The sequence below is a fragment of the Spermophilus citellus genome (genome assembly GCF_964194105.1).
Source record: "Spermophilus citellus genome assembly, chromosome: 12".
Taxonomy (NCBI): domain Eukaryota; kingdom Metazoa; phylum Chordata; class Mammalia; order Rodentia; family Sciuridae; genus Spermophilus; species Spermophilus citellus.
The window spans coordinates 55,429,366-55,452,492 of NC_138198.1; the positions used below are offsets into that span (position 1 = coordinate 55,429,366).

The 23,127-nt window shown below is 45.2% G+C and overlaps 1 protein-coding gene across 1 annotated transcript in view; it reads left to right on the top strand.

Moving 5' to 3' along the window:
* Positions 1–23,127, top strand: part of LOC308631637 (piezo-type mechanosensitive ion channel component 2-like) — a gene marked incomplete at its 3' end in the record, with an annotated part of 303,944 nt that overhangs the window by 56,130 nt on the left and 224,687 nt on the right. Inside the window, 1 exon segment of the mRNA XM_081263019.1 lies at positions 10,789–10,884. Within this exon segment, the coding sequence (XP_081119145.1) occupies positions 10,789–10,884 (96 nt within the window).

Genomic DNA, 23,127 nt, shown 5'->3' on the forward strand with positions numbered 1-23,127 from the left:
TGGCAACTGTTGAAATAAACAAAGCTCCGTGGAGCAAAACAGAGCATTTGGAGTGCACTTAGTGGAGATGGGAAGGTCTGAATGTTCAAGGGCGAGATGTTGCCTGGCCTTGCAGAAGGGCTGCAGGCATAGGAAGGACACCAGGTGAAGGATTCCACAGCAATCTCAGATGCTCTCCTGAACTGCCACCGCAGGCTGCCAGAGGGTGTGCAGTCTCTGTGATCCCACTGCAGCACAGGAACGCTGCCACACACGTCCCACAACACGGGTGTTTTTAGAAATGTCACGTGTCCCTCTTAAGGATTCCATATTTGCAAGAAATGTCCCCTTTTATATGGATAAATTGTGAGTTGACCAATTGTTTTTCTCACTTGTGGAGCTTTTCCAAAACCATGGGCCAGGTTTTGTCCTTAGAAAATAAAATTCGTGAATGAGGGGAGTTTGAAGTTAAAGGCACTCCATCCACATGGGACCTCAGGTTGCAGTTGTGAGCTCTGTGGGCCTGGCCAGGGCCTTTGAGAACTCACTGTCAGTTATTATCATCCTTCTAGAGAAGCTTCCCTGTGATTTTGGATGGTTAAAACCAGCTGAGAAGAGTGGCAACCACAACACCTGCTTCAGCTAAAGCAAATCATCTCTTTCTTTGACCAACTAGATCTGTGTATTTATTCCTCCCACAGCAGCAGTATTCTTGAGGGGCTGATGGCCTCCTGGGGCGGAGGGTGTCGGGCCTGCTGTGCACAGGGATGAGGCAGGTGAGCCAGGCTGGTGGCCCCCTGGGGGCGGAGGGTGTCGGGCCTGCTGTGCACAGGGATGTGGCAGCTCATCATGAACAGCAATGAGTGTGCAGTATCCTTTTCTCCAGGTCCTGGACCCAGGCAGCACCGCACTTGACAGAGGAGGGTTTACCTTCTATGGCTCTTCTAGCTTGGATGTGCTGTATTGCCAAGTTCAAAGACATATTTTGCCCTAGATGGAGATAGCTCACTTAGATATGTCATTTCATGCCCTCATAAGCTTGGATGACTTCTGAGTAGCAGTTTCGCACACGCGAAGCCGAAAGTTTAGCAGTTTGATTTCTGTCATCAGTCAAATGGGATTATTTCAGACAAATAGTAAATGAGTTAGTGGTTTGGGAAGTGGCCTATTTTTTCAGTTTGGGGATTAGTCATCTGTTGGTGCTGAACAGGTAGCAGCTTAGAACAGCGAAGGGCATCTTGGCATTCCTGGGAATCAGGATACCAGGCGCGACCCGGCTGGGTCTGGCTCAACACCTCCCAGGCTGCGCTCCAGGAGGAGCGCCACACGTCAGGGCACAACCACAGGAGGACCTGTTCCAAGTGGCATGTGTGGCTATTGGCTGGTGAGGCTGTCTGTTGACTGGTGAGGCTGGCTGTTGGCTGGAACACCCGTTCCTCCTGTTGTGTGCCTCCCAAGAGGACAGTCCACCACGTGATAGCAGGTTCCTTCAGAAAGAGGAGGAAAGAAGGAGAAGGGTCCCAGCACAGAAGCACAACTTGCTGCACCTCAGCATGGTACCCCAATATCCTCACCTTGTTCTGCTCATTAGAAGTGAGTCACTAGGTCCAGCCCTCAATCAAGAGGAGGGATCACACAGGGCCGGACACCAGGAGGAGGGGTGCCAAGGCCCATTTTAGAGTAGGCCCCCTACTGGGTCATCCTCACCCTCTCCTTAAGCTCCTTGGACTTTGCTGTCAATAATGGTAACTGAAGGTCGTGATGTGGGAGACTGAAGACGGGCATCTCTCTCCCACCTGTAAAATTAGTCACAGGATATTTTCTCTGTACCTGTTGTTCCGCCATGAAGGATATATAGCTTCACAGGACTGGTTTGTGTTAGGGAAGGCCCTGTATGGAGGCATGGGGGCATAAAGGGGTCTGGAGCCATGGGCCTGAGTTCAATCCGAGAGGTAGGAGCATATTCTGGGGAGCAGAGTCATAGGCCTGGTGACAGCTCAAGAATTGGTCTACTGGGCTCTATCCTCACTGGAATGCCTCCTTGGCCCCTCTTCACAGGTGTAAAGAGAATAGCAGGCTCTGTAAAATGGGGACTGTATGTAACTTGAGCTGATAGTAAGAAGAGCACAGATGGAGGCTTGCCTTGTAAGCACCAGGTGAGCCATCACAAAGGTGGAGGCACAGATAAGGGCCCTGTGGGTACTCTTCCTTCACCTTGGAATCATGCAAGTGACTTTTATTTTTCTCTTTACCCAGAATTAGGTATTTTGACTGCGCGATACATAGTAACATTTTTTTCTTTTTTAATGAACATCTGGGACAATAGCAAAGAAAAGTAGTTCTCAAGTTCTAGGGGTTTGTGCCACGTGTCTTGACAACCTGCATTTTCTTTGAGGCGTTGCAATAGCTCGGGTCCAAGGCCAAGTGTTAAGAGTGTGGTCACCAATCCATCCTGCTGTTGGGGGGGTGGGGCCTCAGGGAAGGAATTTAGGTCACTGGAGGCGTGGCCCTTGAAGGGGACATGGGGATACTGACCTCCACTTCTCCCTGTTTCCTGGAGCCCCTAAGGGAACAGGCCTCTTGCAGCTCTGCCTCCTGCTGTGACACACTGTGCCACCAAGGCCAGAAGCAACAGGGCCAGGCACCCATGGACTGAGAACTCTCAAACCATAAGCCAAAATAAACCTCTCCTCCTTCCCCTGGCTGCCGCCACTCTCCACCCAAGCCCGGCCCCCTTTCCTGGCCCACTTCTGTGGCCCTGGCTCTGACCTTCCGACACAGTCTGGGTCTTACCAGCTGATCCTTCATCCTTGTGTCCCCACCAGGAGGTCAGTCTGGAAGGTGGGGTGGGGCTGTGCTCTCCCACGACTCCCACGCCCGACCCCAGCAGCCAGCACAGGGTCCACAGGTGGAAGGAGTGACCCGTGGGTTTGGAGTGTTGTAGGAGAAACTTCCATTCTGGGTGAGAAACCAGAAGAAAGGGAAATAATGGGAAGAAAAACAATTCAAACATGTGCCCTGCTCTTTTAGGTCTTTTCCTGTCTCGGATCTGCTGAGGGTCTGGGTCTCAGGGATGGTATAGAAAGCTACCGACACGTGCTTGACCCTTTGGGATAGAAAACTCCCCTGGATGCCCTGCCCCCCGCCCCTCGCCCCCTTCCTCACTTCACCTCATCTGCTGCTTTTGCTGCCAGCTTCCAGAGCAAGCCACTCAGGCAGGACCGCTGTCCTCCTGAGGGCCTGGGCTCGTGCGCTGTGTTGCATTGTACAGATTCTGGCTCAGCCTCGGGGCTTCCTGGTCTGGACACCCCTTCTGGGTTCCCGTCCTCATCCCAACGTGCTTCCCAGTGGCACGCCCAGGTTCCCCAGAGCTCTGTGGCCGAGAGCACCCGGCCCCGCCACTGTCCCAGCTCCCTCTGCTGAGCTGTCCCCAGGGGTCTTCTCGGTTCCGTCTCCCTGGTTCTGGTGGTGCTGTTCCGACTCCACACTTGGGCATTCTTCTTTCCTCCGGCAGAGTCCTTTCTGCACAGGCTGTGAGGATGGCGGTGTTGACGACCTTGGCCAGCTGGTCTCTCCAATGCATGGACCCCTTCCTCCTGCGGGGGCTGGGCCTTCCAGTGTCTCCGCACAGCTGTCTGCGACCATGCTGCTGCTCTGCTCCTTCGTCCCTGTGTCTTCCGGCCGTCCTCACCCTGTGAGCACCGCAGCAGTGGCCACAGCGGCATCCGAGTCGCTCCTGTCTGCTGCTCTCGCCTTCGGGAGCTCATCCTTCCTTCCACCTCCACCACCCTCGCCGCCCAAGGCTCGGTCCTCGTCCTCTGAGGTCACAAGCAGCAGTGTTGAGCACACTGTCTGCTGGCTGTTCCCAAACAGGGTTCCAGGATGGTGTTGACCGCTGCCGCCCCCTTCACCTCCGCGTGTCCCCTGTGGACTAAGGCCTGGCCTGGCCTGGCAGCCTTGCTGGTTCTGAAGGAGGCTCCTGTCTCCTCCCACGGTTAGTGACAGGAGAGCCCGTTGTTCTACCTACTTCGTCCTCATTCATAATCCATCACGGCCACACCTGAGCTTTCCTGCCCAGCTCTCCTGCTGCTCAGTGATCGCCAGACTAGCCTTTCTATTGTCGCCTCCTGAGGAGAAATGGTCAGTGGTGCTGCAGTTGGACATACCCTCATGGTACCCCCTTCCCTCTACAGCCTCCCCAGTGCCAGCATTCCCCATCTGTTCCCTGGTCTCCACCGCACAGACCCTGCCACTCCTCTGTTCATCTAATGCATTTATGTTTGTGAGCCGCTTTGGTGTGCTCGTCACCTCTGCATGAGGAATGCTGGAGGATTCCTTTGCCCTGTTGAGTGGGGACCACTGGGAATATTCCTCATGTTTCTGAGCATTTCTACATACAAGACCCTGAGCCAAGTGTCTTCTTACACTTGTCCCTTACAGTAAGTCTACCAGTTAGAGACAGTTGTAATATCCACTCTGCTGATGAGGAAATGGAGAGAGGTGTAAAGTGCTCAGCTGGGCACACCTCTGAAGATCTGTCCTCCAGTTGGGTAGGGTATGCAGTGGCAGGATCACAGGCCAGGAGCCGGCTGACCTGATTCAAAGTCTCCATGATATTCTCCCCCAGACCAAATCCTGGCTGGGAGGACCCTGAGCTGGAGTGCTGTCCCTGTACAGTCCAGTGGTTTTTGCAAGGCCCTAACAATAGCATTTGGAAGTCTCTTCCTTCTTTTTCCAGCTCTCTAGCCTCGCCCTTTCCACTGGCAGCTGCTGATGACTGTCTCAAACCCACCCCCGACCCATTGCCCTCTGCGTTTCAGTAGGGATTTTAATCTCCCTGGTTTAATTCAGAACTTAATTGTGGCCTATCTTCAATTCATTTATTTTAGTTTTGCCTTCATGTTTGGATTTTAGTAAGTTTAATTTTATTTTTAATTGACAAGTACAATTACATGAGCTTGTCACACAAAACATGCTGTTTTAAAATAGGTAAACATTATGGAATTGTTCAGTTGAATTAATAATACTTGCATTATCTCCCAATCTCTTTGGGGGTGAGGACAAATTCTACTCTCTGAGCAATTTTCAAAACACATTGTTGGTACATATTGTCACTGTGTTGTAAAGCAGAACTTTCGGATGCATTCTTCCTGACTGGGCTTTGATTCTTTGGCCAACATCTCATCCTCCACCTCCCTAGTCCCTGGGATCCAGTGTTCTGCCCTTTACTTCTATAAGTTGAAAAAGTTTAGTGATTTGAGCATATAGAAGTAAGGGGCAAGTGGGAATGAGCACTGTTAGTCTTTCTGTGCCTGGATTAGTTCACTTCACATGGTGTTCTCCAAAGTCACCCACATTGTCCCAAATGACACAGTTCCCCTCACTTTGAACACTAAACTATGTGCCACTGTATGCACAGACTCCATTGCTGAATCTGTTCTTCTCTTGGTGGGCACCTAGGCTGATTCCCTGCCTTGACCACAGTGGATGCTGCTTGTTGAGCTTAAGAGCGTTTGTGTCTCTTGGACATACTGGTTTGCTTCATTTCAGTGTACGCCTGGTACTGGAATTGCTGAATCATAGTCGTGTCTTTTTTAAAAAATATTTTTTATACCTTTATTTTGTTTATTTATTTTTAATGTGGTGCTGGGGATCGAACCCAGTGCCTCCCGTGTGCTAGGCAAGTGGTCTACCACTGAGCCACAACCCCAGCCCATAGTCGTGTCTTTTTAGTTTCATGTGGAACCTCCACGGTGTTTTCCGTAGTGGCTATACTCATTCACATTTGCACCAACAGGGTACAAAGATTTCCTTTTTGTCCTATGTACTCCCCAACATTTATTATCTTTTTTCTTGTTTGTCATAGCCATTTAATACACGTAAAGGGATATTTTGGTTTCAGTTTGCATGTCTCTGATGATTAGCAAAGTTGGCATTTTTTTTTCATGAATGTTGGACATTTATTTATTTTCTTGAGAGAAATTTCTATTTGGGTCCTTTACCAATTTTTAATTTTTTTCTAACTATTGAGTGTTTTGAGTTCCTTTTACATTTTGGATAGTAGTCACTCATAGATGTACAGTTCGCAAAGACGAAGGTTGTGTAGACTATCTCCTCACTCACCCTTCCTGCATCTTATCATTTCACCCTGTTGATTACTTCCTTTACGGTGCAGAAGCGTTTTGGCTTGACCTAATTCCACTTGTTTATTTTTGCCCTGGTTGCCTGTGCTTTTAGGGTCGTCTCCATGATATTCTCCCCCAGGCCAATGCTGTGGAGCTTGAGCCTGCCATCTTCTGGTGGCTTCCCCACTTAGGCTGGCTTTAGTACAGAGCCCTCCCTTATCTATAAGGAGATGTCTCCAGAAGCCAGTGGAGGTTTGGTCCCAGGGGTGGTGTCATACCTGCGGAGAAGCCCCGGGACACCCAGTGCATGGCCATCAGTCTGACAGCAGGTGGCTGCTGGGCCAAGGAGCTGGTGGCATACGCAACAAGGGGATTCATGTCCCAAGTGGGCGGTGCTGGGTGGCGTGAGACTTGAGCCTGCTGTGGAGAGTGATGTCACCTCAACACTTAGGGATCATCTCTGGAATTCCCCTTTGTATATTTTCAGTTTGTGTTTGACCATGGGTAAATGAAACTGCAGGAGAAGATGGGCCCCGGGAGGGGCTGTGAGAAAGGGCTTGGTTTTGTTCTTTTATGTGTGGATATCCAGTTTTCCCAGCCTAACTTACTGAAGAGATGGTCTTTTCTCCAGTTTATGTTCTTGGCACCTTTATCTGAAATCAAGTATGTGGAATTTATTTCTGGGCTCTATTCTGTCCCTTTGGTGGGGAGTGTGTACCATACTGCTCTGATGCTATAGTTTGTGGCATGTCTTGAAGTCTGGGAACATCATTCCTTCAGTTTCATTCTTTGTCAAGATCACTTTGGTTATTTGGGCTTTTTTGTGATTTCATATAAATATTAGGATTATTTCTATTTCTGTGAAAAAAATGACATTGGGGTTTTGATAGGGATTGCATTGAATCTGCAAATCACTTTCAGTAGTATGTACAACTTAACAGTATTGATTCTTCAAATCCATGAACATGGTATATCATTCCATTTTCATGACTTCATCAACTTCTTTTATCAATATTTCCTTAGTATTCAGTATGCATGTTTTGTACCCCCTTGATTCAATTTATTACTAAGTATTTTTGTAGATATCACAAATAAGATTATCTTATTGATTTCATTTTATATAGTTTATCATTTTATAGAAATATTTCTGTTTTTGTATGTTCATTTATATGCTGAACCTGAATTGTTAAAATTAATTTTAGTGGGTTTTTTTTTTGTTTTTGGTGAAATCTTTAGAGTTTTCTGAATAAAGACTATATATCTGCAATCAGAAACAGTTTACTGCTTCCTTTCCAATGTACATGTCTTTTATGTCCTTCTCTTGCCTAATTGCTCTAACTAGGACTTCCAGTATTCTGTTTAATAGAAATGAATGGCAAGCAATCCTACTTGTCTTGTTCTTTATTTAGAGAAGAGGCTTTCAACTTTTCACTGATGAATGTGCTGTTAGCTGTGGGGTTGTCACGCCTTTCTTGTCTTGAGATTCAATCCTTCTATTCCTAATTTTATCATGAAAGGATGTTGCATTTTGTCAAATAAATTTTCTGCATCTTTGAGAAAATCATATGGTTTCGTCCTTCATTCTGCTGATCTGGTGCATCACGTTTATGAATTTGTGTGTGTTAATCCATCCTGGCATCACTTGGGTAAAGCCTATTGGTTTTTGTGAATTATTTTTTTTAATGTAGTGTTGAATTCATTTTCCTTGTGCTGTCTAATCACTTCCTTATCTAAGTTCATAAGCAACATTAGCCTGCAATTTAACAAATTATTTTCCTTTGGTTTCCTTTTCTGACATTGGTATCAGGATAATGCCAGCCTCAAAAAATGAGTTTTGAAGTATTTTTTCATTTTCAGTTTTTTAGGAGCTTTTGAAAAGGATTGATATTAGTTATTTTTAAATGTTTGGTAAACAAATTATGCTATGTGCATGTATGGATATACTGCAATACATATTGCTTACATATAATTATAGTATACTAATTAAAATCATAATAAGAACAATTATAGAAGGGAGATCAGTAGAGTAACTGGATTGGGGAAGGGAGGAGGAGAAGGAAAGGGAAGGAAGGTACTGGGAATGGTATTGATCAAACTGCGTGATGTGCATACACAAATATGGTACCATGATTGCCACTGTTGTGTGTAATTATAATGCACTCAAAAAAAGCTTTTATTACAATCAAAGAGCGAAGTTGTCAGGTCCTGGAATTTTCTTTGATGGGAGACGTTTACTACTCATTCAGTCTCCTTATTCATTTTTGATCTGTTCATATGTTTTTATTTCTTCATGATCCCATCTTGGTAGGTTACATGTGTCCAGGAATTTTTCATTGCTTCTAGATTGAACAATTTTTTTTTTGGCATGTAACTGTTTATAGCAGTCTCATGGTTCCTTGTATTTCTGTGGTATTGTGATAACATCTCTTTCATTTCTGTTTATCTTTTGAGTCTTCTCTCTGGTTTTATTAGATAAAGATTTATCCATTTTAGTTATTTTCTCAAAAAACCAACTGTTAGTTTCATTGATTTTTTTTCTTGTTTTTCTAGTTTCTATTTCATGTGTTTCTGCTATCATCCTAATCAATTCCTTCCTTCTACTACCTTTGGATGTAATTTGTTCTTCCATTTTAGTTCCTTGAGGGGTAGAATCGTATTATTTGAGAATTTTTCTGTGTAGGTACTTACCAGTATCAACTTCTCTCCTAGGATTGCTCTTGCTGCATCCCAAAGTTTTGGTATGTTTTTGTCCATTTTCATTTGTCTCAATATAATTTTTAAATATCCTTTGGAATCTCTTTTTTTTTGACTCATTGGTTGATTTGGAGCATGTTTTTCTTAAATTTCCATGTATTTATGAAATTTTCAAAAATTGCTCTTGTTATTGATTTCTAGTTTCCATGGGAGTGTGCTCAGTAAAGATTTTTGATGTGAATTTCCACATTCTTCAATTTTTATTTTTTATTTTTTTTTTAATTTTTTTAATATTTATTCTTTAATTTTCGGTGGACACAACATCTTTGTTTGTATGTGGTGCTGAGGATCGAACCCGGGCCACACGCATGTCAGGCGAGTGCGCTACCGCTTGAGCCACATCCCCAGCCCACATTCTTCAATTTTTAAAAACTTCTTTAGCAGTATCACCTATGTTCTGACCTGAAGAACCTTTCATGTGCAGTTGAGGGAATGTTGGAGGGAATGTTCTGTATGTGTGTCCTGGGTTCATTTAGTCTAAAATTTAATTGAAGTCTGATGTTCACGTCGACTCTGTCTGAATGGTATGTCCATTGCTGAAAGTAGGGTTCTCAATCCCTTTCTATTCAGTAGTCCATCTCTTCCAGGGGGACTAACATCAGGGGCCCTCTATCCTGAGTCACATCACTAGCCCTTTCTACTTTTTGAGACAGGGTCTCAGTAAGTTGCCGAGGCTGGCCTCAAACTTGCACTCAACCCTGTAGTCCATCTTTTCCTTCATGTCTGTAATTCTTCCTTCCTACACTTAGTGCTCTGGGGTTGAGTGTGTATATGCATTTACAACGGTTCTATCCCCTTGGTGAGTCAACCCTTCAGCACTGTGTAGTCCTGTGTTTGGTCCCCTGTGTAGTTTTTGTCTTTAAGTCTGTTTTGTCTGGTCTAAGTGTAGTTGCTCTATTCTCTTTTCATTTCAAATTGCTTGGGATATCTTTTTCTACCCTTCACTCTCACTTCCTGTGTCTTCGTAAATGTGGAGAAAATCTTTCGTAGGCAGCATCTAGTGGGTTTGTTTTTCCGTTCCCTTGTCCTCTCTGCGTCTTTGGAGTGGAGAACATAGTGCATTTGCATCCGAGGTGGTGGTTGTCCCTAGCTGAGGACTCCCTGCTGCCATTCTGTCGCCTCTCTTCCAGTTGCTTGGTCCTTCTTTGGTTCCTTTCTTCCTCTCTTGCCACCTTCTTTTCATTTGATGATTTTTCTCCAGTTGCATGTTTTAATTTTCTTTTCTTTTTTTTTTTTGGGGGGGGTGGTGGTGGCTGGGCAGGAGTTGAAATCAGGGGCACTTATTCACTAAGCCACATCCCCAGCTCTATTTTGTAATTTCTTTAGAGATGAGGTCCCACAGAGTTGCTTAGTGCCTCACTGTTGCTGAGGGTGGCTTTGGACTCCCGATCCTCCTGCCTCTGCCTCATGAGCCTCTGGGATTACAGTCATGCGCCACTACCACCCACCCTACTTTTTAAATTTCTATCCTTTGTGAATCGACTATAGGTTTTTGTTTAATGGTCATGATTAGGTGAACATAAAACACAGTTATAACAGGCTTTTTGAAGCTGATAACAATGTCAATTGCATATAAAAGACTACACTGTTCGGTTTTTATGTCAGATGCACATCTTTTCATATTATGTATATCTCAACAAATTATTGTAGTGATTACTATTTTTAATAGTGTCTCTTTAAACTTTTATGCTTTCAGGTTAGATTCAAAGACCCAGGACCATGTATTTTAATTCTGTTTCACATCACATTTGACATAGTGATGAACATGGAATAAATACTCATTTATTGCAATGGGATTAACATGTCCACACAGGAAGTGGTATTGTTCCTTCCAGTGGCAGCTGATGCCGTCACCACACTGTTGTGCATGCCGGCTTCTGTTGACCTGCTTGGTAACGATGTTCTCCCTCTTCTCTCTTCCCAACTGCAGTGTGTGCATTCCGATACAATGGGCTGTCGTTTGTCTACCTGATCTACCTCTTGCTCATTCCTCTGTTTTCGGAACCAACAAAAGCAACAATGCAAGGTAAGAGACACTGTGTTATTCTGGACCACAGTTACGGGGCCCCAGTGCATTTGCTGGGCTTGCTGGGTTTGTCTTTATTCCCTGGGGAAGCTTCCACCTGTGCAGCAGGGTAGTCCACCAGGGAGGGGGGTCCAGCCTTGAGACGGCTGCACCGGGCACCGCTGGATGCACACTGTGATATGTACTTGTGCCACCTGCACAACTATTCTCCTGATGTAAGTTCCCTACTGGGTCTTCATTGGTAGGCTTGGCAGTGCTTCTGGAATGTTTTGGTTAGTTAAAGTATTGTCAATAAAACAAGGCAGATGGCTGACCGACATTGGCTTGTGTATTTGCATATTGCTGGGGAGAACATGGTAACCGGAATAGACACAGCAATGTCTGACTTTGCTGAGCCATTCTGTGGGAGAACTGAGTAAGAAGCCTGGTTACACTTGTTCCTTGATCATGCATCTGTTAAGATTTCTTAAATCTGTCTTGATGACATACAGCAAGGGTGGTCTGAGTTGGGTCTGGTGTCTAAGCACGTTCCAGCAAAGCTTTAACATTCTTCTCATTGCTCCACAAGAATCAGGCACAGAACAGGAACTGCATTTTCTGGCCTCTAATTAGGAAACACAGTCTGGTTTATAATTTATTTAATTGAAGGGCTTCCACAGTATAAAGATGAAATCACATTTAATTGATCTGATTAGTTGTTTTTTAACACATCACCATTGTAAGAAAGAAGGGCCGTACCAAACTCCATGGGCAAGCAGGATGGCTGCGTGTGGACACGAAGGAAGGAAAGCTGGCTCTGCACAACCTACAGAGTGGTATGGAGAAGCCACGGGCGATCCCCTTAGTGACGGGGGCTCAGGAGATGTGTGCAGCCCACGGTGCACCCAGAACAGCAAATACCTTCCCATTCTCCTGGTTCATCAGTAAATTTATGAAGCATATTATAAGCATTCATCCTGGTGGTTATAACTGCAGATACCATGGTATTGTCCTATCTCAAGGAACTTAAAAATAACTCTTTCATGTTATTTAACTACTTAATATGCAAAGTTCAGACAAACTGAAGAAACGTGTTTTTGCAAATCTTTATCGAACCATAGATACACTGTCTATGGGACCCCACACCCCACAGCCTCATTTCTAAATTGTCTAACATAAACAGAATGGATTCTAACCTCAAGGACAAGGGTTGAACACACAAGCAGCTCCTACTTCATGGCTCAGAGCTCATTTCTCAAAGCAAGATTTCATGACACTCAAATGATACAGAGCTTTGAAAATAAGGACTTGAAGGTGTTGAATTAAACTGTGACTTTTTAATCAAGATATCCTTTTACTGTTCTATCTGAGCTTAGGCAACTGGGATTTCCCCTCCATATGTAGGGGACAGCCGTTGAGTCTTCCTTTCCCCAAAGCAACAGCCCTGAAGGAGCAGCAGTGGCAGAAGTGCCATCTGTTTTAGTCCAGGGGCACTAATGACTATCAGGAAGGCTGTAGGGGCAACAAACCTAGGAAGAGCAAAACACCATGTAAGGAAATATCCTGCCTTAATGAAGTATTCCAAGGTCTGTTGCAAGGTAAAGCACAGGTAGGCATGCAGGTATGTGTCAGTGCTCACGTAGCAGCAGGGGAGGGGACACTGGAGATGGCAGCCACCAGTGCCTCTCCAGTTAGTGCTTGGAAGCAGCATCCTGTGGCTTGTTTCTTCTTTCCTCCACTCCAGCTCCAGGAGGTGACGGTGCCTCCATGTGACCTCCCGATGTGCTTCCGACTCTAGCAAGGGATGTCGCCTGGTTATTCTCAACATGCAGGACTCACGGTCCGTCCATCTAAACTCTGTGCTTTGAGGCATGGGTGAGACATTGCTGGCAGAGCAGGTCCTCCCTGGAGTCGACCTGAGCAAGTGACTATGAGCTGGTGGAAGCCAGGCAGCTTTTCAGGGAGACCCAGGTCCGGCTGTCCTCAGCCTTGGCCTCGTCTCAGTCCGTCTCACACAGGTCAATGGGCACGTACGTTGGCAGGTGGAAAGGGCTATCCACAAGCCCTGAGTCCCTGCTCCCCAACAGCCTGTGCTGGAATCAGCGGGTGAACTTGAACTGGCTCAGGAGCAGAATCACCTTGGCTGGCGCAGCACTAAGGAAGGCCCTCTGTGCTGGTAGCCAGGTGTGTGGTGCACAGGACTGCTCTGCTTCTCCACCTTTCACCCTCCATTTGGTCAAATGCATGTTTTTCTTGTGCGACTATTTTCCCCCCTAAATATATCCATAGATGTGCTTGTCCTCACTCACAGGGTGATGCAGTCCTTGGGGTACTACCAAAGGGAAAATTCTACTCTCCCCACCACTGTGGTTTCACTCATATTTCTTTTTGCCTATATTTGTTTATTTTATAATAAGGCATCTCCAACCAGTAAATCCACGTTTACAACAGAATCAACACTCAATGCAAGTTAATGCCATTTAGCACACTTGTAAATGACACTTGGAGGGAGGGAGCTGAAAAATATATCTACCTTTGATTTAAAATTTTCCACCAAAACAAAATGAAAATGTTTCAAGTTCACCCTAACCCACATCAGGAATGAGTTGGCTTTTTTCAAAAATTGTTTTATTCCAATTTGTTATAAATGACAGCAGAATGCATTACAATTCATATTACACATATAGAGAACAATTTTTCATATCTCTGGTTGTATACAAAGTATATTCACACCACTCACGTCTTCATAAATGTACTTTGGATGATGATGTCCATCTCATTTCACTATTATTTCTAACCCCATACCCCCTCCCTTCCCCTTCCACCCCTTTGCCCTATCTAGAGTTTGTCTATTCCTCCCATGCTCCCCCTCCCCACTATGAATCGGCCTTCTTGTATCAGAGAAAACATTCAGCATTTGATTTTTTGGGGATTGGCTAACTTCACTTAGCATTATCTTCTCTAACTCCATCCATTTACTTGCAAATGCCATGATTTTATTCTCTTTTATTGCTGAGTAATATTCCATTGTGTATATATATCACATTTTCTTTATCCATTCATCTACTGAAGGACACCTAGGTTGGTTCCACAGTTTAGCTATTGTGAATTGTGCTGCTATAAACATTGATGTGGCTTTGTCCCTTTTTATGCTGTTTTTAAGTCTTTGGGGCATAGACCGAGGAGAGAGATAGCTGGGTCAAATGGTGGTTTCATTCTCAGTTTCCCAAGGAATCTCCATACTGCTTTCCATATTGGCTGCACCAATTTGCAGTCCCACCAGCAATGTATGAGCGTGCCTTTCTCCCCACATCCTCGCCAACACTATTGTTGTTTGCCTTCATAATACTACCATTCTGATTGGAGTGAGATGAAATCTTAGAGTAGTTTTGATTTGCATTTCTCTAATTGTTAGAGATGATGAGCATTTTTTCATATATTTGTTAATTGATTGCATGTCACCTTCTGAGAAGTGTCTGTTCATGTCCTTGGCCCATTTATTGATTGGGTTTTTTTGGTGTTTAGCTTTTTGAGTTCTTTACATACCCTAGAGAATAGTGCTCTATCTGATGTGTGTGTGGTAAAAATTTGCTCCCAAGATGTAGGCTCTCTGTTCACCTCAATTGTTTCTTTTGCTGAGAAGAAACTTTTAAGTTTGAATAGAACCAATTTATTGGTCCTTGATTTTAATTCTTGTGCTATAGGCGTCTTATTAAGGAAGTCGAGGCCTAATTTGACATGATGGAGATTTGGGCCTACTTTTTCTTCTATGAGATGCAGGGTCTCTGGTTTAATTCCTAGGTCCCTGATCCACTTTGAGTTGAGTTTTGTGTATGGTGAGAGATAGGGGTTTAATTTCATTTTGTTATATATGGATTTCCAGTTTTCCCAGCACCATTTGTTGAAGAGGCTATCTTTTCTCCAATGTATGTTTTTGGTGCCTTTGTCTAATATAATTGTAATTTTGTGGGTTAGTCTCTGTGTCCTCTATTCTGTACCATTGATATACCAGTCTATTTTGGTGCCAATACCACGCTGTTTTTGTTACTATTGCTCTGTAGTATAGTTTAAAATTTGGTATAGTGATGCCACCTGCTTCGCTCTTCTTGCTAAGGATTGCTTTAGCTATTCTGGGTCTCTTATTTTTCCAGATGAATTTCATGACTGCTTTTTCTATTTCTATAAGGAATGCCATTGGGATTTTGTTTGGAATTGCATTAAGTCTGTATAGTGCTTTTGACAAAAAAATTCTACCTATCCAAGAGCAAGGTAGATCTTTCCATCTTCTAAGATCTTCATTGATTTCTTTCTTTAGGGTTCTGTAGTTTTCATTGTAGTGGTCTTTCACCTCTTTCGTTAAGCTGATTCCCAAGTATTTTATTTATTTATTTATTTATTTATTCATTCATTTATTTATTTATTTATTTTGAGGCTATTGTAAATGGGGTAGTTTTCCTCGTTTCCTTTTCAGAGGATTTGTCACTGATATACAGAAATGCCTTTGATTTATGGGTGTTGATTTCATATCCTTCTACTTTGCTGAATTCATGATGTTAGTGTCATCCGCAGGATGAAAATATCTGAGTAGTAATGGTGCTTCCCCATCCTGTGACTAAACTGATTGGAATAAGACCTTGTCCTGCAGTGCTGAAGGAGGAGGGTGACAGCAGGTAGTCGTGCTAAACTCTACAAGTTTTGTTTTACAAAATTATGGTGGGGCTGTGGTGTAGCTCATTGGTTAAAGCACTTGACTGGCAGCACAAGGCTCCAATTAGACCCTTTACACCAGAAAAAAAAAGTTAGGGTAAAAAAAAATGTTTGGAGCCTCAACAAGCCTCATAGAATTTATTTAGAGAGGGCTGAGATGTGCAGAGAACTCTAGTATTTTAGTCAGCTTTTACACTGCTGTGACCAAAAGACCTGACGAGAACAATTAGAACATGACAAGTTTATTTGGGAGCTCACAGTTTCAGAGGTCTCAGTCCATAGACAATCCCTTGGGTCTGGAGGTGAGGCAGAACATCACCGTGGAAGTGTGAGGAGGAAAGCATCTGGGAATGTGGCACCAGGAAGCCAGAGAGAGAGACCTCTGCTCACCAAGGACAAAATATATACCAAAGCCACACTCCAGGGGCCCTCCTCCCCCAGCCACACCCTCCTGCCTACAGTTCCCACCCAGCTAATCCCCATTAGGGGATGAATGCATTGAGTAGGTTAAGACTCCTGTGGTTCCAATGCCTCTTGGAAACCCAGGTTGGAATTTAATTGCCAGCATGAAGTATTGAGAGGTGACCGGCAGAGGAGGGGCCACCCCATAAATGGACTCAGGCCATTATCACAGGCATAGCCTTCTGAAAAAGGGAGAGCTTGGACCAGTTTTCATCTCGGCTCCTGAGTGCCCTCCGCCATGTTGTGATGCACACAGCACCAAGGCCCTGGCCAGACCCCAGCCCGCGGCCTCTCAGCCTACAGAAGTATAAGAAATAAAGCTCTGTTCCTTATACGTGAGCAGGCATTCTAGGAGAGCAGCACAATGGACTCAGGCTGCAGCTTTGCAGCTCCCTCCGCCTGGAATATTCTTCCCCAGATTTGAATGGAGGGCCTCTTCTCACAGTTCAGACTCTTCTCCAGGGTCGCCCTTACCTTTCTAACTAAAGTTGTCCCGTCCTCTTCCACTTCCACGTTTCTTGCTGTGATCCAGTTGTGTTTTCCTCAAAACCTGGACATACCTGGAACTATTGGAGCCACCAGTCCACAACAGGTGCTGGACCTGAAGGCGCTGGCCACACAGCTGTCCTCCTTTGCCCCTTGGTTAGTCCTGTCCACCTTCCCCAAGGGGCTGATTCTTCCCTGGGTGAAAATCTAAGCAGCCCACAGAGCTGGTCAGCTGACCCTTCGAGGGACACATGTCCTTGGATCCTCTAGTGTCCCTGTCTGCCTCAAATCAGACTGTGCAAGAACGAAAACCAGGAAGTTTCTTTACAACTGAAGCTTCTTTCCATTGTGTGCTCTTGTCTGTGGGAATCTGGAAAGGGCACAGGGCACCTGGGGATCCTCTCTGCATAGCTCCTGTCCCTGTCCCTGGCCTGCTTGGCTCCTGCCTCTGCCCTGACTGGGCTGTGTCTCCCTGGATGTGGCAGGTGGCAGTAGGGAGTCCTGGTTGGATCTTACTCTCTTTGCCTTCCTTGGTCCAGAGCTGAACACCTTTCCTGTGGTTCCTTGTGGGAACAGGGAGTTGTAGCCAGCTCTATAGGGCGGGTTCCCTCTCTCTCTCTCTCTCTCTCTCTCTCTCTCTTTCTCTCTCTGTCTCCCTATCATACACACAGCATGAGGAGTGGGCACCTTTCATCTGCCATCAGTGCTACAGTTTTAAATATGTCTCCCCTTAAAGTTCATGTGTTGCAAATATGACCCCCAATGCATATATTGATGGCACTTGGAGGTGGGGCCCAGGGAGGTAATTGGAACTAGGTGAGGTCATGAGGTGGAGCCCCACTAGTGGCTCAAGAAGCCCGTGGCCAGAGATCTGAAGTGGCCCGCTAGCTCTGACTTGCCATGCGATGCTGTCCACCATGTCCTCTTGCTAGAGGCCCTTCCAGATGCTGAGCAGATGTGGCACATGCTCTTGGACTTCCAAGTATTCAGAACTGTGAGGCAAATAAACCTTTGTGATTTTTTTAAATTTATTTTTAATTTTTTTTGTAAATTATGTGGTTTCAGGTACTTTGTGATAGCAACAAAAAGTGGTCTTGGATGGTCAGAGTGCCTGTTCTCCACTCAGCAAGCCCTCCCCTCTGCAGCCAGGTCCCCGCAGCCCACCTTGCTTCTCAACCTTGGCTTCTCAGCATCATTTACCTATTGGCAATGCCCACAGGGGCATTCACTGACAACCTGAGGGTGGGATTCTTCCCTCCATACCAGTTCTCCTTGCTTCTGCAGCATGGATTCTCGCATAGCCACTGGATGGGGAGCCACAGGTTGAAAATTACATCCTTTGTTCACTGGAGGAGGGGATGCTTGGCATAAAGGCTTAAGCCCTCAGCCTCTTAGGGACTCACCTGAAACGGAGCCAGAGCTTCAATTTCATACGTTCATCTGGTGTCCTTCCGTCTACCGTGAGGCTCAAGATGGCAAGTGATCGCTGCTCTGTTTGCTCTGGGATTTCCAGGTCCTAGAACAGCGCCTGGGTAGAGGAGCCACTCTGTAAACACCTGTAGGATGAAGGGATGAAGGTATTTCCAGAGTGTTGAGATCTAGAGGTGTCTGTGAGCATGGCTTTCGTCCTGTGCTCTCCTCAGTCTTCACAGAGGAGATGTCCCCTTGTAGACCCCAGTGCTCTGCGGACAGAAGCGGAGGGTGGAGCAGGCCAGGTTCCCTGATGCTCCAGCTGCAGAACTGGGCTTGGAGAATCAGGAGCAGCTGAAGAAACCCAGACTGCTATGAGGGGCATTTCATTTGAACCTGCAATAATGTAGCCAAGGAATTGAGCACTTTCTTGTTCACAAACAATGAAGTCTGCATTAGGGCTGAATCTGTCCTCCATTGAGTTTATTTGACTAGTATATAGTTAGCTTCAGGAGGCCTGTGTATTGCAGATTAATTAGGTTTTAAGTTCTTTATGCTAATACCGAACATTTTTCTTCAATTGGTCAATGTAGCAGAAGTGTTCATATTTTCTTTGGATGGAGCATGAGTATTAAAACAGGTGTGGCTCTGGAAGAAGGCCACAGTAAGTGTTCAGTAAATACTGGCTGATAATATTGTTACTGTTTTAGAACATAACTTTATCTTAAATGTCACAGGGAGCCTCAGTTTAAAAATCTTTCTCATTTGTTCATGACCATAGCTAGTCTTTTTTTTTTTAGAGAGAGAGAGAGAGAGAGAGAGAGAGAGAGAGAGAGAGAGAGAATTTTTTAATATTTATTTTTCAGTTTTCAGTGGACACAACATCTTTATTTTATTTATTTTTTATGTGATGCTGAGGATCAAACCCAGCGCCCCACGCATGGCAGGCGAGCGCATTACCACTTGAGCCACAACCCCAGCCCCCATAGCTAGTCTTCACTGAAGGATTATACTGGTGATTTCTAAATATTGACAGATAATTAGGTTATTTCCAAGGTTCTTTAGTGTGCTGCTCCTAGAGAGAATAATGTTTCTTGAAATAACATTTAGGTTAACTGAGCTACTAATGTGCTAAGTATATATTAGTATCTATTATTATTTACATGCATTAACTTAATTCTCACAACACACTTTTGAGGGAGCTGCTTTTATTATAAAAAACAATTTCAAAAAACCTCATACTGAGTTTGCAGGTGGATGGAGAGCTAGCCCCAGGATCCACAAGTGTGAGGGTCATGCTGGTGCCCCCTGTGCTATTCTGACACATGCCCTGAACAGAGCTACTCAGCTGGGGTTCTTCAAGCAAGGAAGCAAACCTGGGACTTAGGTAAATAGTTGTTGGCTGATAGATTAGCAAGCTCTGGGGACAGGGTCGGAGAGCACACAAGCACAGTGGAGGAGATGTTTTACTGTGTTGAAAGAGACTGATGGTGTGCGTGTGTCTTATGTGGAAAGCACTCCACAGTGTGACTGGTTGTTCCTTTCAACAAATATTAATTGAGACTGATCTTCAAAAACACTGTGTTTGGTGCAGGGTGAGGAGGTGACGGGGACGTGCTCTCTGCTAGTCTGTCCCCTTGCCCACATGGGATCTGGAGCACCCTGTTGAGTGGCGGCTTCTACAGTATATGATCCTGGAAGTCTCCTTCTTATTCCAGTGACACTGTTACTTCTCGGAACTGGTTCCAGCTTTCTTCCCAGTGGTCTTCAGAGTTTTCTTGACCAGGCTCCTGGCGCAGCTGCGTGCTTGTAAGGAGGGTCTGATTTATCTAGCACTGGGAGTCAAGCTCGATGGGGAGGGAAAACTGGTGATTGGGTTAGTCATGCCAATTTTGGAAAAAAATAACTAAATTACAAGAAGTTGACAGCACAGTGTCTGGGTGTCCATCATCTTCATGAATGAGGTTCGGGGGGATTTGGATGGGAGTGGCCTGACTGCTATGCACGGCAGGTACCTAAGGACCAGGCGTGTCCCTTTCCATGATGGCACACGTCCACTGTGGGTGCATGTGATTCTGCACATTGTTCTGAAGGCGGCACCTGGTGGGCAGGCAGCGTTCTGAGGAGTATGGCTTCAAGGGGGTCACTCCGGAACCTGAAGCACAAAGCCGAGCCGTGCCCCTGGGGGCTCTCGGGACAGGTGCTTTGACTGAGGAAGTTGGTAAAATGAAAGTAGCCAGCTTCTTGGCCATCGCCTTCGTGCCCGGCACTGTCCTAAGACTCCCCACACACTGACGCTGTCATTAGAAGAAAGGGACTACCATTGCCAAGGCAGAAGCTCCTTTCTGGGGTGAGAAACCTCTCAGTGAAGTTAAGGGAGGAGCGACCCCTGTGCGCTGGCACTGCTGCGAGGCCTCCCTCCACCGTGCTCTTCTGCTGGCCAGGCCTGGAACCACGATGGTGAGCCTGCTCCGTTTGGGGCAGTCTGGATCCCTGTTTCCCTTGGTCACCTCGTCCTGGCAGAGCTGGGGCACCCGATCACAAATTCTTAGTCTTTGATGCTGCAAATCAAAGTCCAGAGTCCCTTTCCAGTGGGTAGTGTCCATGGGCTCCCCGTCCCCCCCGGTGCTCCTGGTTCATAAACGATAGTTCTGGTGTCTCAGTAGAGCACCGCAGTCCCAGGAGGGGGCCGCACACCCAGTGTGGCATGCAGTGTGGCATTTCCTACTCTCTGGAAGTCGCTCTGTCCACTTGCTGGGTACTTGCAGCAAGTTGTCATTGTCAGTGTGTGTGCTCTCAGGCTGAAGTTGCGGGCGGGTCCAGGTCACATTAGCCATCGCTGTACGGCAAGGAAAGCTCAGCACCATCATCGTCTAATCTGTTCATGTGTGAAATGTTTGTGTCTCACACACACACACACACACACACACACACACACACAATGCCAAGGGGCACAGTGCCGGCCACTGTCTAAGGTGTGTGGTCATTTCTCCTTCCTGTCCAAGGACTCAGACACTGTGAAATCCTTAGTTGTGAATGTTCTCTGAGCTCAGACAGCCCTGGAACGGGCCAGAACACAGGGCCCAGTGGTAGATGCCAGGGGCGGACTTGTGCCTCAGTGAGTCCTTCTTGTCTTCCCTACTCAGCAATGGCGGCCAGCTCCCATGGAGTAGGTGAAGTTGGGTGCTGAGCCCAGCTCTTTGCTGCAGCCAGCGGGATTGCAAGGGAATTGCAACAGGATTGCTGTCCGCCAGCCTTCACAGGCCTTCCCTGCAAGCATGTTCAGTAGGTGGCCTGTTCCACCTCCTGCTTTGAAAGGAGTAAATAACCTTTCCCCACTAATAAGGTTTGCTTTGTTCTTTGTGTCAATGTAGCAATTCCCTGGATGTATTTGTTTTGCATTTGCATTCTAAACTTATTACAGATTATATTCGTGTGTTTACCTATATACATATTTATACAGTTTGTTGAGATCTCTGCCAACATTTAAAGAGAATCAGGAAGGGATGGGAAAGGAGGGACATCATTGCACTTTGGTGACAATTGTGAGCAGGTGGAACATTTAGCAGGCTAAGTTAAAGTTTGTGAAGTGTTGCCAAAGTTACCCTAAGACGAAAGAAAAGAAAAGCATATTTTATTCTGCATAGCTCTGAATAAGAGTCTTACCTTAAGGGGAAGTTTCACTAAGCTTGTAAGTAGTCAATTTAATTCTCCCAACGCATTTTTGAGGGAGCTGCTATTATTATAAAAAACAATTTCAAAAAACCTCATACTGCATATGAAGACTGAGTCTGCAAGTGGACTGAGAGGATCCACAAGTGTGAGGGCCATGCTGGTGCATATGTGTATGTATGTATTTGTGTGTGCATGTGACATAAACACCAAAAGGGCCTCTTCCTGAGCTTCTGACCCTGGACACTTTTAACCCGAGTCACAAAATGCACCCTAGGAAAGATAAATGATGTTCAATTTGCCTATTCAAAGAGACAAAGAGGTCTGTCATTTGTAAAGCCGTGTTTAGACGTCAGAAAGGAAATAGTAGCAGATATTTAAAACTGCTTGCATCTGGTTTCTGTTAAAAGCAGTCTTTAAACCATTAGGCATATTATTGCAGTGTTTTACTATGTTGTAATAAAACAAAAGGCAAGAAAATATTTAATTGAGCAGATTATTAGGTAAGTGCTTCATTATCAACATCAGCTACCACCAAAAGCAATGTCAACAAAAATAATTTTGCTGCCTGAATTTTTTAACAAATCAATAGGAATTTGGGGTTATTTTATCTGTTCTTTTTGGGGATGGCGACATATATAATATTCTGTTATTGTTTTATATTTGGCATATGGAATATTTTAGGCAGACAGAGGGAATTCAGGAAACATAAATTTAGCAAGCCAAGGAGCTTTAGAGAACATCAGGCCACGTTATTATACAAAGAAGATTTCAAAAGTCCCCCTGGTTGGTTGTTTTTTTTTTTTTTTTTTTTTTTTTTTTGGCCATAATAAGCCCAACCTCTACTTTAAACTCCATCTCTTATTTAAACATTGTCTCGTGCGGCAGTTCATCAGTCTGTTATTGGTTCTTTGAATGATGCTGCTTTTATTTATTCACTTGACAAATACATCCTGGCATCTTCCCTGTCAGGGCTGGATTCCGGCAGTTGAACACACGGAGGTAAACTGGACAGGCCTCTGTCCTTCCAGTCTGGATCTAGCTCTGCCAGCCAGTCTTGGCAAGTTCCTTAAATTCCCAGCCCTCGTTTCCTTGTCTGTTGAGTGCTTGGCACCCTTCTGGGCGAACAGTGACCCGTCGGCCGTCCCTAGGTACCTCATGGGGCCTGTGACCTGAGCTCCCTAGACGTGGAATGAGCTCTAGAGCTCTCTGACTTTTAAATTTTATTTTGCCTCTACAAATGTTCAGCTGCAGTTAATTGGCTTACATACTTTTTGGAGTCAATTTATTTCAGTTTTGAAACTGGCTTGCCTCCGAGGCTGGGCCAGACTAACTTCTGATGGGTTCATTTATTAGCTAGATTGGGTTTTATGTCATTTGCTTTTCTTAAACACACCCCATTGCATTTGCTCAGATTTATATGAAAACCCCTTTGAGACAAAAACCTACATTAAACTCCACGTTGCTGATTGTTAATTATAAGAAGAATAAACAGGAAACAGAGCTTGCTAGAGGCCAGGCCACTAC